This window comes from Zonotrichia leucophrys, chromosome 11, assembly GCF_028769735.1.
Source record: "Zonotrichia leucophrys gambelii isolate GWCS_2022_RI chromosome 11, RI_Zleu_2.0, whole genome shotgun sequence".
Lineage (NCBI taxonomy): Eukaryota > Metazoa > Chordata > Aves > Passeriformes > Passerellidae > Zonotrichia > Zonotrichia leucophrys.
Genome location: NC_088181.1, coordinates 3,696,108 through 3,721,718, shown reverse-complemented (window position 1 = coordinate 3,721,718; position 25,611 = coordinate 3,696,108). Strand labels below are relative to the sequence as shown.

The following is a 25,611-nucleotide window of genomic DNA, read 5'->3' as shown; positions in this document are numbered from 1 at the left end:
CTCTCAGCTTCTCAGGAGGAAAAATCCTAAGGAAAGGATTTTTCATAAAAGATGTCTGTGACAGTGCTCTGCTGTTATTGCAACTTCCCAAAGATGCTTCAGCACCTTTTTCCCTCAGTGCTCTGGTGGTGGAACTGGGAGATAACCAGGTTCTTGTGAAAGCTGGACAAATCTCTCCTGATTTGAAGCCTCTGAAAGTCTTTTCTTGCACAGGCCCAGGGGAAATATCAGACAGCTGAATTCTTTGGAGCATTTGCTCCACTGCTTGGCCTGCAGGCTCTGAGCAAGAATCCCCTCTCCAGCTGTGTCCCTGACACCCAGGGCAGGGCAAAGCTCTGGGAACCCCACCTGGTGAGAGCAAACTGTGAGCCCAGCCCTGCTGCTGCTCACCAAGAGAATAAAAAGGACATGAGGGGCTGGGAGCCAAACCAGAGAAAAGCAGCAAGGAGAGCGGTGGGGCAAGATCAGCAACAGGAGATGAAAATCTCAGATCTGAGGAAGAGTTTTACTGGGGTATGAAATGGAAGATTTTATTTAAAATTTAATTTAGATTTTAAATGTTGGGATAAGAGAGGCTGGTGAGCAGCCCTGCAGGAAGGGATCTGGGGGTGCAGGAGGATGTCAGGGGTATCCTGGGAGCCAGGAGAGCAAATCCAGCCTGGGGTGATTCAAATACAGAATAAACAGAATATTTATTGCTCAGAGCAGCTGTGGCTGCCCCTGGATCCCTGGAAGTGCCCCAGGCCAGGGCTTGGAGCACCTGGGACAGTGGAAAGTGTCCCTGGCCATGGATGGGATGGAGCTGGTGATTTTTAAGGTCCGTCCCTACAAACCCCAGCACTGTCCCCTTGCAGGGAGGCTGCGCCATAAATCCAGCAGAGAGCTGCACGTTTGGAGCGGGACATCAAAGATCTACGGTGCAAAATGTGTTTCAAACACAATCTGAAGTTTGAGCAGGACTCAAAAGATGATTATTCAAAAATCCAATTAAAAGTTTATCCTTTGCCTAAAGGCATCCTCTTAACTCCAACAGAACTCGTTAGGAGAACTTTTTAGTTGCAGTAAAAATATGAAATTTCAAGGCTATCTCATCAGGAGGATATTCTCTGAAATAAAACCACAACAACATTTATTTTAAAAAATTTAAGCAAACACAATTTAAATATTTAAATTGCATTTTAAATACCATTCTGGAACATGAAGTCTATCTAAGTATATTCTCAGATACAGACTGTAATAATGTAATGATTTTTTTCCTGTTTAAAGTTCTGGCATCATTTCCTTTTCTTCTGTAATTAGGCAGAAACAACATGTGTCAATTTAATTCTCAATCTTTCTCTTTTCCACCACTCCCCTAAACAGTCCCAAATTCTGACTCTGGCTAAGATTCAGTAAATAATTCCAATCCAATCCCCAGTAGCTGGGTTAATGAATTGTCTCATTTAAAAGTCACATTTAGCAGAGAGTTTTGCAAATCTGCTTCAGTGACTGTTACTTTAATTTTCCTTCATACTTTTCATTCTTTAAAAAGAAAAAAAGGCCTATTAGCTTCAACAATCTAGTAAAAATTACTTTTTTCTTAAAAATGGAAACAGAATATCTTTTATTTCCTCACCATCTGACCAGGTACTGTTTAATTGATCTCTTTCTGCCACAGCTGCTGCCTTCCAGAGATTATCTTTGTTAATTCTGCCCACAATTAAGAGATGATAAAGAGGAAGAGATGGATATTGATTAGCATTACACATAATATAAAAATGCCATACAACCTTCTGGTTTTCAATGCTGAGCTGTTGCAGGGAGCTAATGCATCCTGCAGGCAATTATGGCATCTCCAGCAAAAAAACACAGAAATCTGCATTTGCACATAATCATTACAGCCTTAGCAGCAGATTTTATTTGTTTGTTTGATTGTTTGTTTTTTTTTTGTTTAAAGCCAAAATGTCAGGTTACATCTTGCTGTTCCCCAGCCCTGCTACAGATTTATGAATATACATTCATTTATTAGATACAAGTGGCAAAAAGTGATTTTGTTTTTTGGGTTTTTTTTTTCTGAATAGTTTTGGGTACCCAATAAAACACAAAACTTAAAATTGACTACGAAAGACCTTGAATACAACCCAGTTATGCTGTGTTAATTCCCTGGCTATAAGCATTTAGCTTGGAAGGGACACACCAAGGCAATCCAGCTTTCTCTCATAATCTGTGTTTGATACTTTGATGGAAGATTTATGTGGGAAAAATGTGGAAAAGTGCCAATCACCTGCCAGAAAAATGGGTAAGTGCAGGAACACACCTGGACAGGCTCACGGCATCCCTTTAGGTCCATTTATCCTTTTTTCACTTCACTGTACTCCACAGTGAACATTTATACAACACCCAGTGCTTGACACTCACTTGAGAAAGATTTGGGTTGAAATTTCTTGAAAAATTCAAATGCTTTTGGAAGCACTAAAAATACCAGACAATAAAAGTGATGGCAATAAGTGATTCCTTATTTCCTGAAGAAAACAATGCTAAAAGTGTTTTCACTGCCTCTGATCCCTCCTTCCTGGAGGACTTTCCTCACAAGAGGGTGAAGAATCAACTGCTCTTACATTAATCTATCTTTACAACACCTTTGCACACATTTACCCAAGGAGGAATTCCCACAGGGGGCACATTTGGTAACTTGTGACAGTCAATAACTAAAATAAACTGCAGAGATACACATGGAGAATTTGTCTGCTCAAGCATTTCCTTCTTTTAGCAGTTCTGTGATGGCCCAGCACCTGTAAATGAACTGAAAAGTGCAAATCCCCCAGCCAAGCAGTGTCTGGGCTCAGTGCTCACACTGGGCACAGCTCAGAGCACAGCTCCCAGTCAGCCACACACAGCTGGCACTGAGGGACACAAAAAACACAGCCCTGGGACACAAAAACCAGTCCTGGGACACAAAAAACACAGCCCTGGGACACAAAAACCAGTCCTGGGATACAAAAAACACAGCCCTGGGACACAAAAACCAGTCCTGGGACACAAAAACCTGTCCTGGGACACAAAAAACACAGCCCTGGGACACAAAAACCAGTCCTGGGACACAAAAAACACAGCCCTGGTACACAAAAACCAGTCTTGGGATACAAAAAATACACTCCTGGGACACAGAAACCAGTCCTGGGACACAAAACACAGTCCTGGGACACAAAAACACACTTCTGGGACACAAAACACAGTCCTGGGACACGAAAAACAGCCCTGAGACCCAAAAACAGCCCTGGAACCCCAAAAACAGCCCTGGGACACAAAAATCAGCCTGAGTTGATCATAAACAAGCCCAAGTTACAGAGCAACATAATTTCTATTGATTTGCTCTCAAAGGCAGGATGCAGCTGTGAAACTGAGATGGTTTTCTAAGCAGCCCCATCCAGCCCAGCAGCTCCCAGTGCTCACTGAGGAGAGGCACCAAAAGCTGCCTCTCCTTTTTCCTCTCCACAGCCTTCTGTGCTCCTCAGAAATGGCACTGCAGTGGCACTCAGTGACAGGGACACAGAGGAACTGGGTGCAGAAATGGCACTGCAGTGGCACTCAGTGACGGGACACAGAGGAACTGGGTGTCTCTGTTATTTCAGTGTTGTGAAAACTCCCTGGGACAAAGCACACTCCTCTCCAGGGACATTGTCCTGGTAAGTAGCACAGATGGTGAATATTTAATTTTTTTTCTCCTCAGCATCTTTAATGCTAAAATTTCTCCTCAGTAGCAAGCTGAAAAATCCAACAGAAAGACAAAAATCAATGGCCAGTGAAAGAAAACAAATAGCACTTAACAGCTGACGGCTTTCATGGGCATCCTGTCCCACCTCCATCTCCAAAGATCCCTCTGCAGAGCCGTGGGTGCTGTGATGGGACACAGAGCTCCCTGCAGGAGCCCTGGCCTCACATTGCCACCCCATCAATGGAACAGATGATGTGACCTCAGAAAGCACAGCACAACCAGCACAACTGCTGAAAAGGAAACAACTCTGCAGGTGCTGAGCTTCTGATGGACACCAGATGTCACCTAACAAATGTACCCATCCACAGGAGCTCCAGGAGGAAGCTGCTGCAGCTTTGCAATGTCCTCAGCCCCATCACAACCAGCAGACTGAACTGACTGATGCAGGGATGAGTTCATTCAACACCCAGAGAAAAGGTGGCAGCTGCACGAGGGGACAGGGACAGAACTGGTTGTGACCATGGGTCAGCAGCTGAGGAACCAGTCCTGCAATGTGGATCAGGGAGAGAGAAATGGCAATTGTTTCTCACAGTGAGAATTGTGAGAATTTTAGGAGTTGTAGGAATGTGATACTTGTTAGTACAAACAATCTACAGGTAGCGTTTTTCCACTTTGTTTTCCTCAAGGACAGGATGTGAAAAAAATGTTTTTTATTAACTAGAGGAAGCTGCTGCAGCTTTGCAATCTCCTTCTCAGCCCCACAGGTTGAGCTGGCTGCTGATGCAGGGGTGAGTTCATTCAACACCCAGAGCAAGGTGGCAGCTGCACAAGGGGACAGGGACAGAGGTGACCGGGACATGCCCTGGTTGTGAGCACACGGGTCAGCAGCTGAGGAACCAGTCCTGCAATGTGATGCCAGCCTGGTCAGGGGCAGAGAAATGACAATTGTTGCTCACAGCGAGAATTGTGAGAATTTTAGGAGTTGTAGGAATGTGATAACTTGTTAATATAAACAATCTACAGTTTGAATTTTTCCACTTTGTTTTCCTGTTCTTCTCAAGGACAGTTTGTGGAAATGTTTTTTATTAACTAGCCAATCAAGTAGAATATGTCATATCAGTCTATATAAACCAAAGAATCCTTTGTAATAAAAGCTCTTTTTCTCCTCTCATCTGTTCCTGTGCCATTCTTAGCTCGAGGGTGACACTGCACCCATGGGTGCAGGTGGGAATGTGTTTGCCATGCCCAAATGCCAGCATCCATCCTGATTTGGAGGTTGGTAGGAATCAAACCAGAGAGGAGCCCTCTCTTCCCTGAGCTGTGTGAGATGTGGGCAGGCAGGTCTGGGAAATCACTGCAGTGTTAGTGAAGCATTAGCAGCTTTGCTTTTCCTCCCTCACATGCTGCTATCATTTCATGTCACTGAACCAATTCTCATACAATTGTCTGAGGCTCCAAGTGGAAAAAACTCATTATCCTTCGAGTCCAGCTGTTAAGAATATGGGATTATGTTGTATTTCCATCTGCAATACAGCAGAAGCATTAGCTCTTTTTGAACTATGGCCAGGAGGATGCAGATTTAATTGCCCTCATAGCTCCTCCTGCTTCAAAATAAAACCATCTTTCAAACCCATTGCATTTTCAGAACTCATGCACTTGAAGTGTGACCTGGTTCCCTCAAACCTGAAGAGTTTAACAAGGAGAGGGTTCTCTTGCTCTATTCCTGCCAGCCAAGAATGGCTTGTATGTGATATACAAGCAGCTAAATTTCACCTTGAAACCTGAATTCTAAGGCAGTTTAGAAAGATTAGAAAGCCCAAGAGAATGGAGCCAAGCTCTGCTCATTGTTAAAAACGGGAATGTCCTGAGTGTTCATTGTGTGGTGAAACTGCTGTCAAGGGTCACTAAGTGAAGGAGGGAACCACAAACCATGATTTATTGAGAAAGTTTGTTTTATTGGTTTATAAATCACACCTACCTCGTAATTAAAAAAGCTCTTTATCAAATTAAAACATTACCAGAGCCAACATATAAATACATATTTAGAGACTCCTCACTTGATTCCCAAGTAAAAGTCTGCCTTGTTCTCTCCTATCTGAACACTTCCTTATTGCTCATTACATTTTAGCAGCCAAACATGCAAATCTAACATAACATACCTGCTGTACTGAGACCCTGATTTTTCAACATTACTGCAAGGCTCTTCCACCCTCCAGCAAAGCAAAGATTCTGTGAGTTTTAGATTTAAACAGGAAAATACCAGGACACTTTACATGAGATTTTTCTGAGGGTGCAAAAGACATAGATATTGTAGAAATAAACTGTAAATTGCTGTTTTGATAATATATTTGACCCCAAATTTACCTTTATTCCAGGTACTTTGGTTCTGAACAATCTATAGCAGCATTTTGACAGAGAAGTGCAGCTCCTTTCAAACACAGCTGATATAATAAATTACCAACACAATAACGTTGGCTCAGCTATTTATTTTGAGTCACCCCTGGGCTGTACCTGATGAAGATGATTTTACTCTCCATTAATACAGACCACAGGTGATTCAAGCAGGTGGAGCACACCTTGTGAGCAAGACCTGCTAACCCAGGTAGGCCTGAGCACATTCTGATTGAAATAAGACAGTGCAGGTGAGCACAGCTCTTTGCAGTCAGCACCGCTCACTGTGATGATGATGATGATGATGATGATGATGATGTCCCCTAGAGCTTGCTGTTCTGCTGGAACTGGGCCACCAAGGCCAGCACCTGCTCGGAGGCCCTGACCTGCTTGGAGGCCAGGTAGAGGGCGCTGTTGGAGGCCGTCTCCTCCAGGAAATACCGGTAGTTGACCATCATGCCGCAGGAGGCGCCGATGCCCCTGGGGCTGCTGTCCCCCATCCAGTTGATCCTCCAGAGCACCGAGCCGTTCTGCAGGTGGAAATTGGCCACGGGGTTGAGGGCATAGCCCCTGTGCTTCTCCCCATACAGGTACCAGGCACAGAGCCTCATCAGGGGCGAGTGCAGCACCTGGGCCAGCTTCTCGGACCTCACCCACTCGTTGGTGTTCAGCAGTTTCTTCAGTGTGTTACAGGTGGGGTCTCCTGTGAGCTCAGAGATCTCCTGCCACTCAGATTCTGTAAAAAGTTCATTCCTTCCCTGCTCTTTTGTCTGGGAGGAGAGGAGACCAACGAGCCATTTTGTGAATCCTGGGATAGGGGAAAGTGTGGAAAAAGCTTCTATCTGAGGAAGTTCTTTCTGGAGAAAAAAAAAAGAACAAATAAATCGTGAGTTTGGTTGTGATTGACCCAGAGAAGTTGGAGTCAAAGGGCAGCTGATGGCCTTGGCTTTTTGGCAAGTGAAAACCAGGGACTGATACACATGGACACAAAAAAATGGGAAAAATTCCCCCTGGCAGTAACAGGTTAGCGATGAGAAGGCACTGGGAGCACACAGAAATTTTAACACTGCCTGAATCCATTCCTCACACACCATCTCATAAAAGCACTTTTGCAGTACTTAACACCACTGGGTTCTGCTGTTATCCTTTTACAGGCAGAAATAAACATAAAATCACAGGCCATAAAGAAGTGATTCTGAAGAGAGTATTTTTTAATAGACATGCAAGTTTGGAAAACCATTTAAGTACTATTTATTTTTCATTAATACCTTTTTTTTTTGTTTATTTAGTTTATTACTTTAGTCTATTGTAAAATCAAGAGGTTTTATATTTAGATTTTTATGGAAAAAAGTATTTCCTGAAGTTTTGAACTAAGTTCTTTATAAAGGCCAGCTACCTTTAATGATATTCCCTAAACCAGCAAGAAATACAAAGTGTGTGAATATTTTTTTTATTGCAAGTATAACACTTGTTTTAACCATATAAAATTTCTTATCTGCTCCTGCTAATTTCTGATTAAACTTTGCTAACTATGAAATCATGTAAATCAAAACATACATAAGGAAAACTGTGTTAGCTTTGGGAATAATAAAGTCACTGTCACTTGGAATGAACCCAAATGGATCAGCCAACCCTCCTGGAGGAGTGGGGAGCCAAGGAACAGAGGGAAGACAGAGCTGAGCTCAAACCACCCCAGCGTTGGTTTAATTACTGTTCCAACAGAAAAAAAGGTAAGAACCAAGACATTCATCAACATTACAGAAGCATCTTAACGTCGGCAGAAAATTGTCTTTAAATGACTACAAATGGCGCTTTTCTACCTCGAGGATTACCGAGGTACCCATTAAAAAGCCATCAGGGCTCAGCTGGTGCTGCCAGGTTGTGAGAGCTGCACAGCTGCCACCTGCAGCCGGCCCGGGAGGCTGCAGGCTCCGGGATCCAGCTCGGGCTTCCCAAAACCTTCTCCCTTCCCGCAGCAGCGTCCCAAACCTGGCCCTGCTGTCCTGTGTCGTGTGCCTTCCAGCGCTGTGACACACAGCCAGCCCTGCAGGGTCACTGTGACACACAGCTGGGTCACTGTGACACACAGCCAGCCCTGCAGGGTCACTGTGACACACAGCCAGCCCTGAGGGCTGGGGACACAGCTGGTCACTGTGACACACAGCCAGCCTGGGGACACAGCTGGGTCACTGTGACACACACAGCCAGCCTGGGGACACAGCTGGGTCACTGTGACACACAGCCAGCCCTGAGGGCTGGGGACACGGCTGGGTCACTGTGACACACAGCCAGCCCTGCAGGGTCACTGTGACACACAGCCAGCCCGGGGACACAGCTGGGTCACTGTGACACACACAGCCAGCCCTGCAGGGTCACTGTGACACACACAGCCAGCCCGGGGACACAGCTGGGTCACTGTGACACACAGCCAGCCCTGCAGGGTCACTGTGACACACAGCCAGCCCTGAGGGCTGGGGACACAGCTGGGTCACTGTGACAGCCAGCCCTACAGGGTCACTGTGACACACAGCAGCCTGTGTCCCCCTGCAGCCTGGGGACACGGCTGGGTCACTGACACACAGCCAGCCCTGCAGGGTCACTGTGACACACAGCCAGGCTGGGGACACGGCTGGGTCACTGTGACACACAGCCAGCCCTGAGGCCTGGGGACACTGACACACAGCTGGGTCACTGACACACACAGCTGGGTCACTGCGACACACAGCCAGCCCTGAGGCTTGAGGACACGGCTGGGTCACTGTGACACACAGCCTGCCCTGCAGGGTCACTGTGACACACAGCTGGGTCACTGACACACAGCCAGCCCTGAGGCTTGGGGACACGGCTGGGTCACTGTGACACACAGCTGGGTCACTGTGACACACACAGCCAGCCCTGAGGGCTGGGGACACAGCCTGGTCACTGTGACACACAGCCAGCCCTGAGGGCTGGGGACACACAGCCAGCCCTGCAGGGTCACTGTGACACACAGCCGGGTCACTGTGACACACAGCTGGGTCATTGTGACACACAGCCAGCCCTGCAGGGTCACTGTGACACACAGCCAGGCTGGGGACACAGCTGGGTCACTGCCCTACCCTGAAGCTCGTTGTTAATTAGACGCGGCAGCCTCAGAATTCTTCTGGGACCAGGCAGGGACAAGAAAAGCAAATCAAGTTACATCTTATCAAAGGAACACCTCATTTCATCTCCTTAGAGAAGCAGATAGAGAAAACCAAGCAAATTATTTCCTAAAAACGCTTATTTCTGTATCTTTTTGAACAAATCAGCATTTTTGTCATCAGAGCTCCCAGGAGATCCTGACTGGGTCATGCTCACAACTGCTACAACTGCCACACTCAGGTAGTGAAATTCTAGTAAAGAAATAGAAACTTTTTTCAGGTTTCCACTGAAAGACATGATGATATTTTATTTTTAAGAGCTGATGTCCTTAACACCATCCGTGAAATCCAACCATCAGGTTTCCTTGCATGTGCCATTTTATAAAATTTAAAAAAGTTCCTTTACAGCCGTCTCTCCCACTGCTGTTTGCTCCTGAGCAGAGCTGCCAGGGCTCTCTCTCAGGAGCTCAGCACCCTGATCCTTCCATGGGTACCAACCCCAATCCCGTCAGCCTGCAGAGCCCCAGGGCACCTGTGCACCACCCACATGACAAAAGGGACAATGAATTATTTCCTCCCCTCTCTCTGTGCTAATAACAACCTCTGCAAAGTTCCTGATGAAACAGTGACAGGGATTCCTGGGGCATTGCCTGCTCCTTGGTCATCCCCCCTTCAGGAGTGACCTGCTCACCCAGACACCCCAAACACTTCACAGCTTGGTAGCTCCTTCACTATTAAAAACACCAAATGGGAAATTGTGGGTTTTTACTTCTCAGGACAGATAAGACATGGGGAAGTGACCCCATTTTGAAGTGACAGCACCAACTATTACATATCTGATAAAAGCTTTATTCAGAAGCTTATCTGAGGCATCCATTTCTAGTGGAAAAATAAATAAATGCACTGGAGTGGGAATATTTATGTTTTGCTAAATTGATGTGCTGGTTTCTAAGGCTATTGGTGGAGATCCATTAATGTTTACTTGTCTGTCAGCAACCCACACATCATTAAGAAACAGCTGCTAGTTTTGGTTCGGGGTAGATTTCTGTGTCTGATTGTTGCTTTTTGTTGTTGTTTTCTTTTTCCTTTCCTTGCAGAAGAGCACAGATTTCCCCCATTATCCCTATCTCATCTGAAACTGTCTTTGCACTCTGAAAGCTGCAGTCCAAGGTCACATTTTTCATCAATGAAATCAAAGCCTGTTTTGGAAATTATGATCTCCCCAGGTCACCTAGATCAAATTAAGGTAGCAATTATCAACAGCCCAAGCAGAAAGCTAAAATCTGCCACCAATTGTTGAGCCTTCTATTGAGTCACACAGCAGCTATCAGTTTTCTCCCTCAAATGCCACAGGCTATAAAATCCTAAGCAGTTTTCTCAAAGGCTTCAGCACAGTTATCTGTGTCTGTCATCTGCTGACTGAATTGCCACGATGTACCTTCTGCAGAGCCACAGACTGCTCAGAGTGCCATAAACACATGGGGAATTAAATGTCTGGCTAATGAGAAATGCATCCACCTCCTCGCTCACCAGCACCTATCAGCCTGCTAGAAATGATCTGCCTGCACTCCATTTGGGCTTTGTTTGCTTTTTTGTAGTTGTCTGAAATAGTTTCCAAATCCAATTCATTTCTGGGAACAACACAAGCTTCAATTTCAGAAATACAAGAGATCATTTTTGCTGCCTGCTCCCTGCTTTATATACATTAATATAAACAAGAGACTGCACAGAATGCCTGCACAGCCTATTCCCAGATTTGTACAGGGACAACTGGGATCAAAGTGGTCTCAGTGGCCTAATGAATTCATCCCAAAATAATCCCAACAGGATATGATCAGGAACAACAGAAGCCTGTACATAAACCCCTTCTATATTACCTGTGTGGCAAACTTTTGTCAAGAAACTGCCAAAAACTGAATAATCTGCTCCTGAAGCAGCACAGGATGTCCCTTGTAGGTGACACCAGGTCCAGTTCTGATCTCCAGAATATTCCCCCCACCCTTTACCCAATTATACAGAACAATTCCTGGGGCAAATGCCAAATCTTAATATCCAGGTAAAAGTTAAGGATTCCAACTGCAAACTGTTCACACAGGGGAAATGAGGACCCCATTCTGTGCCTCAACTTCATCCATCCTCCATCTGCTTAAATTCCTGAGACCCAAAAGCAGCAGCCACTCATTTGTGCACAGTGCCTCAAACCAACAGTGGAGGTGTGAAATCCCCACCAGTTTTCCCAATAATCCTAAGAAAAATCCATTTTCAATGAATGCTTTCAGGAGGGAATCAGTGCTTGGCACCCTTTGAAGGTTACAAGTGCTGCCCCACACATGCTCATGCTTAGCAGTGACCAATTCAGGCAAATTAGCAAGATTTCTAAAAAATTAAATTCTATTTTAATTGTGTATTAATGAGATATTAAGAACTATGGTAGTAACTGGATTTACAGCCATTATTTCCTAGTTTAGATCAAGGTTTCAGTAGAGTTTTCTGAAATCCTGTCAGATGAAGGCTTTGATGCAGAGGGGTTCTCAGCACACTCCTAACTTTGTCCATGTCTTTTCCTGACCTAATGATGCACATTCATGACAGGCCCAATTTGGAGTTTTCCTCATGAAGAATGACAGCTGGGATTTCAGTCTGGAGGTTACAGGGGCACTTACAAGTAGAAGTGTCAGAGCAGGTTACATTAAGGTAGAAGTCAGGTAAAGGATTTTTACTGGAGGATAAAAGAAGTTTTAAGAGCCTGCAGCACCTTGGGACAACACAACTCAAACAGAATTGTGCAGATCAAACAGATGTCCACAAAAGTTAGTTCAAATGGCAAGTTACAAAAATGTCCTAATCATCAATTTAAATAAAATGAAAAACAAAATCTTCAACCTTTTCAAATGGTCTCCTCCTCCCAATGCATTTTATTACCAGTTAAATTAGAGAGAGTCTCAGCTTCTGTAGCCTGGAACACTCCGTGATTTAGCAGCACTTGAAAAAAAGATTTGTTTATTGCAAAGCCATGCAAAGGTGATATAAAACATCCTCCTCCTATCAGAGACCTCACCCATCTATTTTTACACAGGCTGCTGGACACTGCCTTAATGAGATGTAATTTTTGACCCAGGACTTTTTTGCTGAGGCTGGATTGTCACAGCTGCTGTCACCAAGTCCACTCAGCACTCCCGTGCACCATTTGTCCCTCCTGTAATTCTGCTCCCAACAATTATGTCCAACCTGAATAGAGACAACCTTGGCAAGTCCTTTGCTGCACCTGAGCAGAGAGAAAGAGAGCACATGTGTGCAATTAATCCACTGAAAAGGACTTCCAGAATTTTGGGAGCCAGATAAAACAGGCTGCCAAGAGTATTTACTCACTGCATGCCCTGCCTTTGGCCTGGACAGCCCTGACTTTGTAGAAATTCCACACTGGAAGTGTTTAGAAGCTGAAATAGAGAAGTTCTCTCTCCTCTGAGGGGTGAGGTCCCATGGGATGGGAGGCACAATGTTTGCAGCTGAAGCTGGATGAGGAGGCCTTGTGGAAGAGCATCAAACCTGTCGGGTTTTCTCTGCTGTTTGAAGGGCCTGGAAAGGCCCGGAGTGGCCTTGGGGCAGCCCGCGTATCGAAGGACGAGAAGAGGCTTCAGTTCTTCTTTCGGTTTTTATGTTTATTAATTGTTTATCTAAAAGATTTTCTTTCAGCCCGACAGAGCTCTGCTCAGCAGTCAGCCATGAGCACACTGTGCTGCCCTCCAGGCAGCCACCTATCTTTATACCCATAGTTACGTGTACAATATTTATCATTTTTCCCCAATACCATTTATTCTCATTGCTGGGTGCACTTTCAGTAATGACCAATCCCAAAGTGCCACCATCACCAAAGAAGATGGAGGAGAAGAAGAAGAAGAAGAAGGACAGGACACACCCCAATTCCTCCATCTTACTTCTCTAAACCCCCCTGTACAGAAATCCTAAACCCTGTGTCTCACCCTCTAATTAACCAATCCCTTCACCATTCACCCCGGTGAAACCCTCCTATCCTCATACAGGTGTCGTCTCCTGTGTAGGATCAAAGTCCAGCCACCAGACACTTCTGGCAACATTCCAGGACTCCCGAGCCCCCCAAGGGTGCTCTCGGTGGCTCGGCACCTCAGGACTGAGATCCTGAGATCCCACACAAACCATTGTGGGAACAACAGGAAAATTATTTAGGGTCACTTCACAGATGTAAAATGTGCAGTGGGAAATGGTTCTTGCACCATTTGAGACAAACTCGAGGACAACACTTTGGAATGAAGGCGGAGAAAGTGTGAAGGGGTGGGAAGAACAGAAGAGAGAAAAATATGAACATCAAACATGAAGCAAAAACTATTAGAGAGCCACATCCCCAATGGATAAATATTGCTGGATTATCCTTTCTATTTTCTTTAGCCCTAGGGTGGCTCCCTCCCAAACAGGAGTGGTGTAGGGCAATGCACAGAGCTTGTTGTACCTTTAATGTGTGCACACTCAAACACCTCAGTCCCTGTCCAATTTGTCACACAACATTTTCCTACCAGCAGGTTTTTCACAGGAAATTTGGGTAGGGAGGAAGATCTCCACCTTTGGCACTGCATGGAAAGCACTCAAGTTTTCAAGTTATTTAAGACTGAGGGATTAATTTTATGATTAAAATGTATTTAAAGGCATCTCAGCAAAGGGTTTCCTTGGATGAACACTGAAGAGGGGCTGGGTTTCAAACACTGAAATGTAAAAACTTTGCCATAAGTAGAAATACAAACCACACTTTTGTTGGACACACTGAATTTTAAAACCTGCATTAGGTTATGTAAGCATGATGAGTCTGTTTGCCTTTAGAAGTCAAAATTTTGCTGGTGTTGCAAGCAATTAGTGATGGACAGATACAATGTCAATTGGGTTATTTTATGAGAGCAACTCAATTATCCAGACATTATTTTTCAGATGTGAAAGCAGATAACTGCATGAATTTATTCCAATTTCCCCTCAGTCAAGATCAGACAGATGGCATGGCCTAATTATACCTGGACTACTGCATTTTCAACAATTAATCTAAAAAACATTCCAAAAGCAAGATGCAACAAAATTCAGCCAAAATAGCCATTAAAAAAAAAAAAATCCCCAAAACTTCAGGGCAGCTATGATTCAGCAATTAAATAATCTATCACTTTCTGGCAGTAGAAGTTTGGAGCATCCAATTTTAAGATGTTTTTGTAAGTAGAACTGAAGTTCTAAATCACAGACAGTTTTCCAGACATGGTTACTAATCCAGATGTGAAACAATGAATACAAACACAAGTAGTGATCATTACTTTTAAGTGGTGGATTTGTCAGCAATTTAAGTAGTAACAACTATTAAATAAAATCATGTGCTCAGTGCAGGAATGTGATTGGCTCTCACACCACTCTGTACATGAATTTTCATTCCTTTCTCCAGTTGCTTGGAAGGCTCTCCAAGTACTAAAGCTATTAACAATAATCCCTCAGCCTGAAGTGATATTATCTAAATTAACAGAACTGACTGGCAGAGAGTAAAAGATTCTTTAGACTTTAAGGCATTTTCTTTACTATATTGCAAGACATACCAGGGCAAAGAAATCTCTCTCTTTTTTATTTTTCCCAGCAGACGTATTCAGGGCATGCCTGCACACTGCATAAATAACCAGTGGCAATTCAATATAACAAACAAAATAATGAACTAATTAATAAATAGGAATGTTTCTGCTCCTGGAGCAGCTGTAAGATTTTGGAAAAGGCACTGTCAGATACTTTGAAGAGAGAATGTCTTGATCAGGCTCTTACCTGTCAACTGAGGGACAACTAAGTTGGATCAGAGACAGAATACAGGTCTGTCAAAGCCACCTCCAACAAAAATATTCTCATTTAACTTCAGGAATCACACAAGGAATTCACACTGACCATGTCAGGAACAGGATCTACACCTGGCAGACATCAAGCAAGAGCAGGAAATGCTGTTCCAGGAAATGCCCTTCAGGAAATGCCCTTCAGGAAATGCTGTTCCAGCTCCCCACACCTCCAAAGGCTGCTCAGGGAGGAAGTTCCAAGTGCAGGGAAGCCCCAGCAGCTCCAGGGCTGAGCAGTGACACAAATTGGGAACCAAACCACGCTGGGCAAGCAGACCCTGAGCCCCCCTGGCACACCCACCTGCAGCTCCTTGACAACTCTTTTGATGAGGTGAGTGCCAAGTTCCACCCCCTGCAGGCCCTGCTGAGTCAAACTGATGGAGTAGAAAATTGCTGTTGTGATTTTCTCTGGATCTTCTGTCTCTGGAGGTGGCACTTCTTTCACTATGGCCTGGGAAAATCAGGATTAAAAATAAAAAAATTTAATAATAGGTATTATCAGCATTATGGAGAGGTTTTTCTTTTTAAAGGCATTAACACTTTTCCCCACTGTTTTATTCATTAACAATAAAAATCTGATAACAACCTAGGAAGAGCTGCTTATTCATTAGTAAGTGCAGAGAAAACTGTAATATAGTTTAAAGTTTTCAGAAGTAATTGCAACCACTTTGAAATTTTAGTCTCATTTTCTCTATGTATTTCTTATCTTTTATTATTCTTCTTACTCTTGAGCAAACCCTCAAAATTTCAATTTAAATAATACACAAGACAGACAAAATACCCCTGTAATTTCTACGAGCTAATTCTCTCATCTCTTATAAGAAGAAACAAAAGCAAATATTGCGAAATTATTGGGAATTGTGGATTTTTAAATAAGCACACTGCAATCTTTGCTGTGCACTGAATGCCTCAGGGGCTGCACCTGGATGCTGCTGGAGATGTCACTGGTGAGGGCCACGTGCAGGACAATCAGGGGCTCTCCTGGGATGGCACAGTGAGAGAAGAAGTAGCACCTCCTGTAGGCCCCAACTCGCCTCTTCATATCAAGCCAGTTCCTCACAGGGTGCACAGCTTCAGAACTCAGGGAGAGAATTTAAAAATAAAATTACTATTATCATTAATTCATTATAATTGTTATCATCATCATTATTATTACTATCATTGTTGTTATTGTTGTTATTATTTCATTTAAAATAGAGGTCAGCTGCCCCACAAGCTCAGTGCTTTTCCCACTGATGTCAGTGACAAAACTTTCCAATCAAAAACAAGAATCAGGCTGTGAATAACACAAAATTGTCAGCAAGCTGTGCCAAAGTGGATTGTAAAGGAATATTGCACACCCACTCACTGGTGTGTTTGCCAAATTACCTTAAAGAGTAATTAAATATTACTAATTATTTTTAATTTGAGTATTCAGCTTGTACGAGTTCTCTTTGTCTCATCAACACTCAACACACTTTCAGAACATTCTAAAGATTATTTTTTCTTCAAGATTTTATATAATAAGGCGGCCCACCACATAATGTAGTAATTTTTAACTTCTTCACAACTTTGACTGTTTGACAGAAATTCAGAAATCAATGCTGAAGGTTCAGAAATCAATACTGAAGGTTCAGAAATAATGTTACAGATTCAGAAATCAATGTTGTAGGTTCAGAAATCAATGCTGAAGGTTCAGAAATCAATGTTACAGATTCAGAAATCAATGTTGTAGGTTCAGAAATCAATGCTGAAGGTTCAGAAATCAATGTTACAGATTCAGAAATCAATGCTGAAGGTTGAGAAATCAATGTTGCACATTCATAAATCAATGTTGTAGGTTCAGAAATCAATGTTGTAGGTTCAGAAATCAATGCTGAAGGTTCAGAAATCAATATTGAAGGTTCAGAAATCAATATTGAAGGTTCAGAAATAATGTTACAGATTCAGAAATCAATGTTGAAGGTTCAGAAATCAATGTTACAGATTCAGAAATCAATGCTGAAGGTTCAGAAATCAATGTTACAGATTCAGAAATCAATGTTGTAGGTTCAGAAATCAATGCTGAAGGTTCAGAAATCAATGTTACAGATTCAGAAATCAATGCTGAAGGTTCAGAAATCAATGTTGCAGATTCAGAAATCAATGTTGTAGGTTCAGAAATCAATGTTACAGATTCAGAAATCAATGCTGAAGGTTCAGAAATCAATGTTACACATTCAGAAATCAATGCTGTAGAGCACACTGTATAAAAACCAAAGTGCTTTCTTCACATGTAGTTTACAGGTGATCCTGTGGACCTCGCCAGCCAAAACTGTTGCATCATCTCTGGGAATGTGGGAAGAGTAACTGAGAAATTTGGAAGGAAAGACAGCACTGTACCAGTGCAGGGTGAGAGCTACAGGATCAAATCATGGCACAAATGATCCCTTTACTCTTTACTTCAATCTGTTTTTAAATTGGGCTCTACAGCACATTAACGCAAATATTTCATAATTATACTTTGCCTTGACTCAGAAAAGCAGAGTCTTGAAAACAGAGAATCTCAGCAGTCCCAAACATTCCATCACCTCCTCATCAAGGAGCCTTTAGCACTTACTCACTAATTTTCTGGAGCACTTCACAGGGTGACTGCCACGTGACCCGCTCCAGGCTGAGGAATCCTGTGCAGAACCACTCTGAGAGCATGTTCTTGAGAACTCCATTCATTTCCTGCACCAGAACAGAGATGGGATGAGCTCAGAGCATGTTCTTGAGAACTCCATTCATTTCCTGCACCAGAACAAATGAACGAGCTCAGAGCATGTTCTTGAGAACTCCATTCATTTCCTGCACCAGAACAGAGATGGGATGAGCTCAGAGCATGTTCTTGAGAACTCCATTCATTTCCTGCACCAGAACAAAGGATTGAGCTCAGAGCATGTTCTTGAGAACTCCATTCATTTCCTGCACCAGAACAAAGGAACGAGCTCAGAGCATGTTCTTGAGAACTCCATTCATTTCCTGCACCAGAACAAAGATAGGATGAGCTGCTGAATAAGAAAGGTGGAACATGGAAATGTGGCAGAAGATAACCCTGATTGACTACAACTACAACACTGAGAGCTTAAAGGAAACTTTATGGATCTGCTTTAGGAGATGAACCACAAAATAGCCCAGGATTGAACCAGGAAAATCCTTGAAGGGATTGTCTGCAGTGCAAGCAGGGACAGGGAAGATCAGGAAAAACACTGTGGACAAAAACCAGACCATGGGTAGAAGGTTTTGAGCAGACCTGACCACAGGCTCAGTCTCACAATAGCTCAGATTTCAATACCATGGAAATATCTTTCAACAGGATGCAGACAGAATTTTTCTTCTCTAAAAACATGAAAATATTTGAGCAAGACAAATAAAACCCAGGAGCATAAGACAATAGAACTGGAGAATCAGACCAGCTTTGGAGCAGTATGAGATGAAACCCAAGCGCAATGTCAAAGCCTTTCTCTGTAACAGTGATTCACTCTAATCGTGATTTTTATATTCCCTACCAGTTTCCTGCTGCCTGGATTATTAAAGATTTCCTGTCTAAATTTATTTGAATTTAACAAGTATTCTTGAACTCAGCACAGCATGAATATCCCTGAAAGAGATTCCTGAGCTTGTTCTGCTTTCTTCCATTTGCCTTGTACACAAGGCACAGTGTGATACCAACTTACCAACAGCCTGATCAGAAACCTGGGCTTACCTGGAACTAACTTCATAATAATTTCCTTCAAAATAAAACCTCCTCATCTTCCATTCAAACTTTTATTAAATAGCTACTGCTGCACATAGAAGAGATAAAAATTAAGCTCCAATGTATTTAACTTGCTACATCAAAGAAAAACAACTGGAAAAATATATAAATCTAATCAGAAAAACTAAAAAGTTTTCCTAAGTTGAGATGTAGCCTCAGGACTGTCATAAAAAACAGAAATATTTCCTGTTATAATCTAAGTTGCAGAGGCACTTGTCAAAAGACAAACATCAAAGCAGGTTTCTGCTGGCCAAAGTAACTGCTACAAGTATTCCAAGACTGAATGAAAGGACAGGTTTATTCATTAGCATACTAGTAAAAAAAAATTCAAACACAGAAGAAACAACCATTCAATTCTATCCTCCATGCTATTTTCTTCAATACCTTTTTTCTAAACAAATATATTCTGATTGGTTTGTTTATTCTGACTTTCAGGTACCTCCCTTGTGCATCCTTCTCTCTGCACAGCTCTGAAGTTTTTAGTTAATAACCATAAATCACTTTGGTCAGATATCCCACGGTGTAGTGGAAGTCTCCAGGCACTCCAGGATTGTTTGGTTTGTTTTCCTTTGTAGGGACACACTGTAAACCAGAAAAACGAGCTGGAGTTGTGAGTTGTGTTAATTTGGGACTTACAGATCTACTCCCAGCTGGAGCTGTGAGATCTGGGGGCAAAGGAGCTGTCGGCTTTTTGGCATTTTGAGGCATGAGGCCGAGGTGGCCCCCACTTGTTGCAGCCCGATCGAAGGACAGGAAGAGAGCTCAGATCTCTATTCAGTTGTATGGTTGATTATGTTTGATCTAAAAATGTTCTTTCAGCCGAACAGAGATCTGCTCAGCAGTACACATGAACACTGTGCTAGCACTGGAAGCCACATCTTTTACCATGGATTACGGAAAAAATATTCATGTTTTCCCAATACCATTTATTCATTGTGGTTGCCTCAGTAATACAATCAAGAGTGCCACATGGCCAAAGAAGTGGAGGAAGAAGAGGAAGAGAAGGACAGGACACGCCCCATCTTACTCCTCTAAACCCCCTGTACATAAATCCTAAACCCTGTGTCTCACCCTCTAATTAGCTAATCTTTTCGCCATTCACCCCGGTGAAGTCCTCTTATCTTCATACAAGTGTCGTCTCCCGTGTAGGGTCAAAGTCCAGCCACCAGACACTTCTGGCAACATTCCAGGACTCCTGAGCCCCCCAAGGGTGGTCTCGGAGGCCTGGCATCTCAGGACTCAGATGCTGAGATCCCACAAGGAGCAGATTCCTCAGGCTCTCCTGCCATCCATGTGCATTTTGAGCTGCAGTGCAGCAGCAGAGCAGGATGGCAGCACTCCCACTCTGCTCTGCAGCTCCTGCAGTCACCAGGCCCAGGAGGAGCTCAGGACACTCATCCTGCAGGGAAATGAACAGTGGGAAGCACTGGAGTCTGGAGTTCTGCTCCTCTGAGGGCTCAGCAAGGATGCCAATGGCGGTTTCCATTGCAGAGCTGCTGCAGGGTACAGCTGTAAGCAAAGAAGCACAAATGCTTTCAGCAATGATTTGGGGAGAAAGAAATATTGCACATGTGCTTTCAGTTATGATTTGGGGAGAAAGAAATATTGTGGATATTGTTGGGGAATTACAAGTCAAACGTGCCAGTTGTGAATAATGAAGTTTGATACAACAACAGGGCACTGGGCAGGAATTTGAATGGCTCCAGGTGGGAGGGATCTGCCACCAGCACTGAGTCCAACCCCAGCTGGGCCTGGAGAACACAGGGGTGGATTCAGACTGAAAGGGAGCAGGTTTGGATGGGATGTTAGGAATAAACTGCTCTCTCAGAGAGTGGGTGTGCTGGTGTTCACAGGGGTCCCAGGACGAGGGAAGAGACGAAGATCTGACTCCATGTTTAGAAGGCTGATTTATTATTTTATGATATATATGATATTAAAGCTATACTAAAAGAATAGAAGAAAGGGTTTCATCAGAAGGCTTGAAAAGAAAGAAATTGAATGGAATGATAATAAAATCTTGTGACTGACCAGAGAGTCTGACACAGCTGACTGTGATTGGCCATTAATTATAAATAACCCCATGAGACCAATCCCAGATGCACCTGTTGCATTCCACAGCAGCAGATAATCAGTGTTTGCATTTCATTTCTGAGGCCTCTCAGCTTCTCAGGAGGAAAAAACCTAAAGAAAAGATTTTTCATACAACGTGTCTGTGACAGGGAGGCCCTGGCAGAGGCTGCCCAGAGAGGCTGTGGTGCCCCAGGCCAGGCTGAACAGGGCTTGCAGCACCCTGGGACAGAGGGAGGGGGCCCTGCCCAGGGCAGGGGGGCACTGGATGGGCTTTGAGGGCCCTTCCAGGATTCTGTGCTGACAAAACTTTCACATCAAAGTTTCCAGCACCCAAAACTGTGCTTAACTCAGGTCATCCAAACAAGATTCTGACTTGTGTTTAATATCTCAACCTCCAAAAAGCTTCACTCCAACAAAGCCTGTGGTAGTGTGTTGTTAAGTTTCTTGTGTTATTCCCCCAATTTATGTATTGTTCTCCCCTATTATGTGTAAAATGGTTTCGTTCCCCCAGTTTTTCCCGCCACTGCCAGCCTGTCAGCTAAGTTGCCATAGTAACCGCTATTCATAGTTGCCGATGTGTAATTGCTCCTCCCCTGGTTTCCCTTATAAGTGAAAGTTGTTTCCTCCCTGTCCAGTCAATCACTCCCTTTCTCCTCCCAGGTTTCGAGAACCTTCTCCTCTCTGGAGATGGTGGCTGGCTGGGGTCCCAGGACACCTCCTTTACCTTTTGATTATTGGTCTCCATGGAGTGTCAGTTCTGTGAAGTTCATCCCCTCACCTTTCCCGATTGGCTCCGCCTGTACCCACCCTCCCTCCTTTATAATCCTGTTTCACCCCCTATGAAAAATCTTTTTCCCGGTTGGTTTCCCGGTGTTTGGACCCCGCATCACCTTGAATAAACCGATGTTTAACCCCCGGGAAATGGTCAGCTCTGTTCCTCCCCAATCCCAGCGGTGTGAGCCAGGCACAGCCAGCACAGCCCGAGGCCCTCAGACGCCGAAGGGCGCTGGCCAGGAATTGCAGAGGGGCGTCGGCCTTTCGCCCTCAGCAGCCGGACTCTAAACTTCGGGCCACATATGCTCCCCTCTGCAAAAGCCAGGCTCAATTGTGGGTCTCTTATTTTGCAGATTTAGTGGCAGCTTCTCTTATTTTGGAAATTTAGTGGTATGTAAATTCTTATTTTCATTTCAGATGCCTTTTTAGCCATAAAAATTACATCTGCAACACTTCATTAAAAAGAAAAGCAAACACATTCATTATTCAGCAACCCAGTCTTAAATTTGAGCAATAAGACACACTCAGATTAGTATTTCAAATTACCAGCTATACTTCAATTCCTGCTAGCCAAGTCTAATAAATTGTGGTTATTTTTTTTTCCTTGTTCCATGTTCTTGCTTCGAGACAGCAAATTACAGCCTTTTAAATCTTCACATCAAGTACCTATTTCTTGGGCAGCAAATGAGAAAACTCTTATGAAAACCTCCAATTAATTATATTTTATTAAGAAGAAACACTTCTCTGATGAAGGAACTATTTCACTTTCCCTCTCAAGCTACTAAATAAAATATCCATCACAAGAGTTGAGTTTTCACATGTTTTTGGGAAGTTTGAAGTTTTTAATTTGCTTTATTTAATTTTGGACTTACAGATGTACTCTGATATTGCCAAGTATTTGATGGTGTCTGTGCTGGGGGGTTGGTTTGGTTTGGGTAGGCTTTCAGGGCTTTTTTTTCTGGTATTTTTTTATTTTATTATTTTTTTCCCCACAAATTACCTTCAGAATCCACATAAAGAATAACCCTGGTGAGATACTGGAAGAAAATCCCCACCAGCAAAACAGGGTTCAGTAGTGACACCAATTAAAAGGGACTGGTTTCTGCTTTTTTATTGCTAATAGTAATTATTGCAGTGATAATGGCACTGCTCAAAACTCTCCTGGCTCTTGTGGTTTATATTACTGGACATCTTAAAATTAAAATCATTATTTCTTTTTTTCCCCCCATTTCTGCTCATTTGGACAATGAGTAAATTGTGCTCAAGCACTTTCAAGTGACTTCATCACTTAAAGATGATATTTTACTGCAATCTGTTGAACAAACACAAAATAGAAATCATTCATCACCCAATACCTGAGCAGCCTCAGCTGCTTTTATGCTGATAGTGCTGAGAAAATAAAAAAAATATTTCATATTTCCCACACAGCAACGGGCAATCCCAGCTTTAATAGGTCTTTCAAATTACAAAGTAAAAACTAAGGATTGACTAAGAAATATTTTAGACATTTTGAGCAAAACCAAAATCCCAGGAGGTCCCATAATGCATTCTGTAATTCTCCACCAGCACCAAGAAAATCCATTTAATTTTATTCCCACATTTCCTTGTCAGTGCAGACACAAATAAAAGACAAATATACACAAGGTTATAAAACTCTTGTTGCACATTTGTCTTTATGTTAGACTTGAAATCAGCTCTGCACTAATGAAAGGCTGCACAGGACTTTTGATAGGCAAACACCAAACACTTTTTTATGGACAAACTTTTAACAATGATGGTGCTTCTTTATTTTCCCAGTAGATCAACACAAGGCCAAGATTACAAATACACTCCAACCACTGCTTAATTATGGAAGGAGCTTTATAGATAAATCAATTTGACAAAATTGCTCTCTTTTTCATTATCTTTTGCCAGCAACTTGAACTTTTCACTGACTTTTTCTAAATCCTATGGAAAGATGAAGAATGTTTTAGAAGCAATTGTTGGATGATTTGCCACCTGAGATCATAATGTTGTCAATTTGTCACCAGAGTCGTGTTTCAAGGGCTGAAATAAGCAAAGTGAAGTAAGGAAGCGAGATGTAACAAATCTCAAGAGGAAAATGCTGGCACAGGAAAAGTAAAATGTTGCAGGTGAGAGGGTTCTGAACAGAAAGAGGAAGAGCTGCAACCACGAAACAGATTTGCAGCAAATTTCACTCTGTGCACTGCAAAAGCTCATGAGAAATTCAACTGTTTATAAGGACAGTGGAAAATCAGTGTCCTGTGGTGAAAAGAAGGAACAGAACATGTGAAAAGAACATAAGAGAGAGAGGACAAAAACTGAAACAGCAACATGAAAAATAACCAAGCCAGCTCTGCTGTAAATTAACTTTTAAAACAATGTTTTGTGTGCCAGCACTTCCCAGTGCCTCTCTATTGCTTCATAGCAGGGGCCAGCTCCTTCCTGAGTGTCAGCACAGGCAGCTCCCAGTGCTGCCATGGCCTGGGGACAGTCACTCGTGTCCCTCCAGAGAGCCACGGAATCATTTCTGCTGGAAAACTCCATCGAGTGCAGCCTTTGACCATCAGCACCCTGCCAACCACACCATCAGCAGTGGCTTCTTGAACATCTCCAAGATGGGGACTGCACCTCTCTGGTCTGTTCCAATGTTTTATCACGCTTTAAAAAATAAATTCTTATTTATGTGTAAGCTGAGCCTGCCCTGGCCCAGCCTGAGGCTGTTCCCTCTCCTCCTGTCCCTGTTCCCTGGGAGCACGGCCTGATCCCACTGTCCCCTCCTGTCAGGAATTGTGCAGAGCCACAAGGTCCCCCTGAGCCTCCTTTTCTCCAGCTGAGCCCTTCTCAGCTCCCTCCTGGCCTCTATCTAGACCCTTCCCATCCCTTGAACGCACTCCAGCACTCCAATGTCCTTCCTAAACCTACCTCAGTGTCCTCCCCTGAACCCACTCCAATGTCCTTCCTGAACCCATCCAAATGTCCTTCCTGAACCCACTGCAACGTCCTTCCCTGAACCCACCCCAGCAATGTCCTTCCTGAACCCATTCCAATGTCCTCCCCTAAACCCACTCCAATGTCCTTCCTAAACCAACTCCAGCAATGTCCTTACCTGAACCCACTCCAATGTCCTTCCCTGAACCCACTCCAGGAATGTCCTTCCTCAACCCACCCCAATGTCCACCCTGCACCCACTCCAATGTCCTTCACTGAACCCACTCCAATGTCCTTCCTGAACTGAGGGACTCATAAACCCCCAAACAGTGACCTGGCTTCCCGGCACTGCCTCCCAGCCCAAAGCAGCTCCACGAGCAGACAGCCCCAAACCACATCCCCCAGATTCCCTCAGCGCCCCCCAACCCAGCCCAGCCCTCACCTTGACGTGGGGCCCATCCACGGCCTTGCTCGCCAGCCCCTCCATCAGGTCGGCCCTGAGCTCCACGAGGAAGCGCAGCCCGCCCTCCAGGCGGCCCAGCTGCTGGAAGAGCCCTCGGTACTGGGGGTTCAGGTAGTAGCGGAGCCGGTCCTCGGCCTGCAGCAGCGCCCCGGGCTCCCTGCGCTGCTCGCGGGCCTGCAGCACCTTGGCGGCGGCCTCGGCCACCCGCCCGTGCTCCACGCCGAAGTCGCGGGCCAGGCGGGTCAGGAGCTCGGCGCGGGGCGGCCCGGGCTGCAGCGCGCGGTAGAAGCTCACGAACTCCGCGCCGCGCAGCTCGGCGGGCGGCGGCGCCTTCTCCTTGGTCTCGTAGGGCGGCAGCGGCGGCACCGAGCGGCGCAGCAGCTCCTCCATGGCCGGGGAAGCGCCCGACGAGAGGCGGCGCGGGCCCCGCGCGGCCCAGAGCAGCGGCCACAGCCGCCTCATCCCGCACACCACCGCAGGCCGCGGCACCGCCCGCCCGCCGCTCCGCGCGCGCTGATTGGCTGAGCCCGCAGAGT

General features: G+C 44.3%; 1 protein-coding gene and 1 long non-coding RNA gene across 2 annotated transcripts; one reads left to right on the top strand and one right to left on the bottom strand.

Annotated features, from left to right (window-relative positions):
• The first annotated feature begins 453 nt into the window (after positions 1-453).
• LOC135452870 (uncharacterized) lies at positions 454-4,808 on the top strand. Its single transcript, XR_010441720.1, has 3 exons — positions 454-513; positions 3,612-3,665; positions 3,738-4,808. It is a non-coding gene; the product is annotated as an uncharacterized LOC135452870 (long non-coding RNA).
• An 826-nt stretch (positions 4,809-5,634) lies between these two features.
• On the bottom strand, positions 5,635-25,546 carry MLYCD (malonyl-CoA decarboxylase). The gene is made up of 5 exons (XM_064723335.1): positions 25,055-25,546; positions 17,659-17,771; positions 16,003-16,159; positions 15,382-15,531; positions 5,635-6,942 (listed from the first exon to the last, which is right to left on the bottom strand). The coding sequence occupies exons 1-5, from the start codon at positions 25,535-25,537 to the stop codon at positions 6,409-6,411; spliced, it is 1,437 nt and encodes a 478-aa protein (XP_064579405.1). The 5' UTR covers positions 25,538-25,546; the 3' UTR covers positions 5,635-6,408.
• Positions 25,547-25,611: the final 65 nt, after the last annotated feature.

Coding starts and splice junctions, on each gene's coding strand:
- MLYCD (XM_064723335.1), bottom strand. CDS start 25,537: ATGAGGCGGCTGTGGCCGCTGCTCTGGGCCGCGCGGGGCCCGCGCCGC. Junction 15,532..16,002: donor ACATCTCCAGCAGCATCCAG/GTGCAGCCCCTG, acceptor TGATTTTCCCAG/GCCATAGTGAAAGAAGTGCC. Junction 6,943..15,381: donor GAGTTGTCAAGGAGCTGCAG/GTGGGTGTGCCA, acceptor TTTTTTCTCCAG/AAAGAACTTCCTCAGATAGA.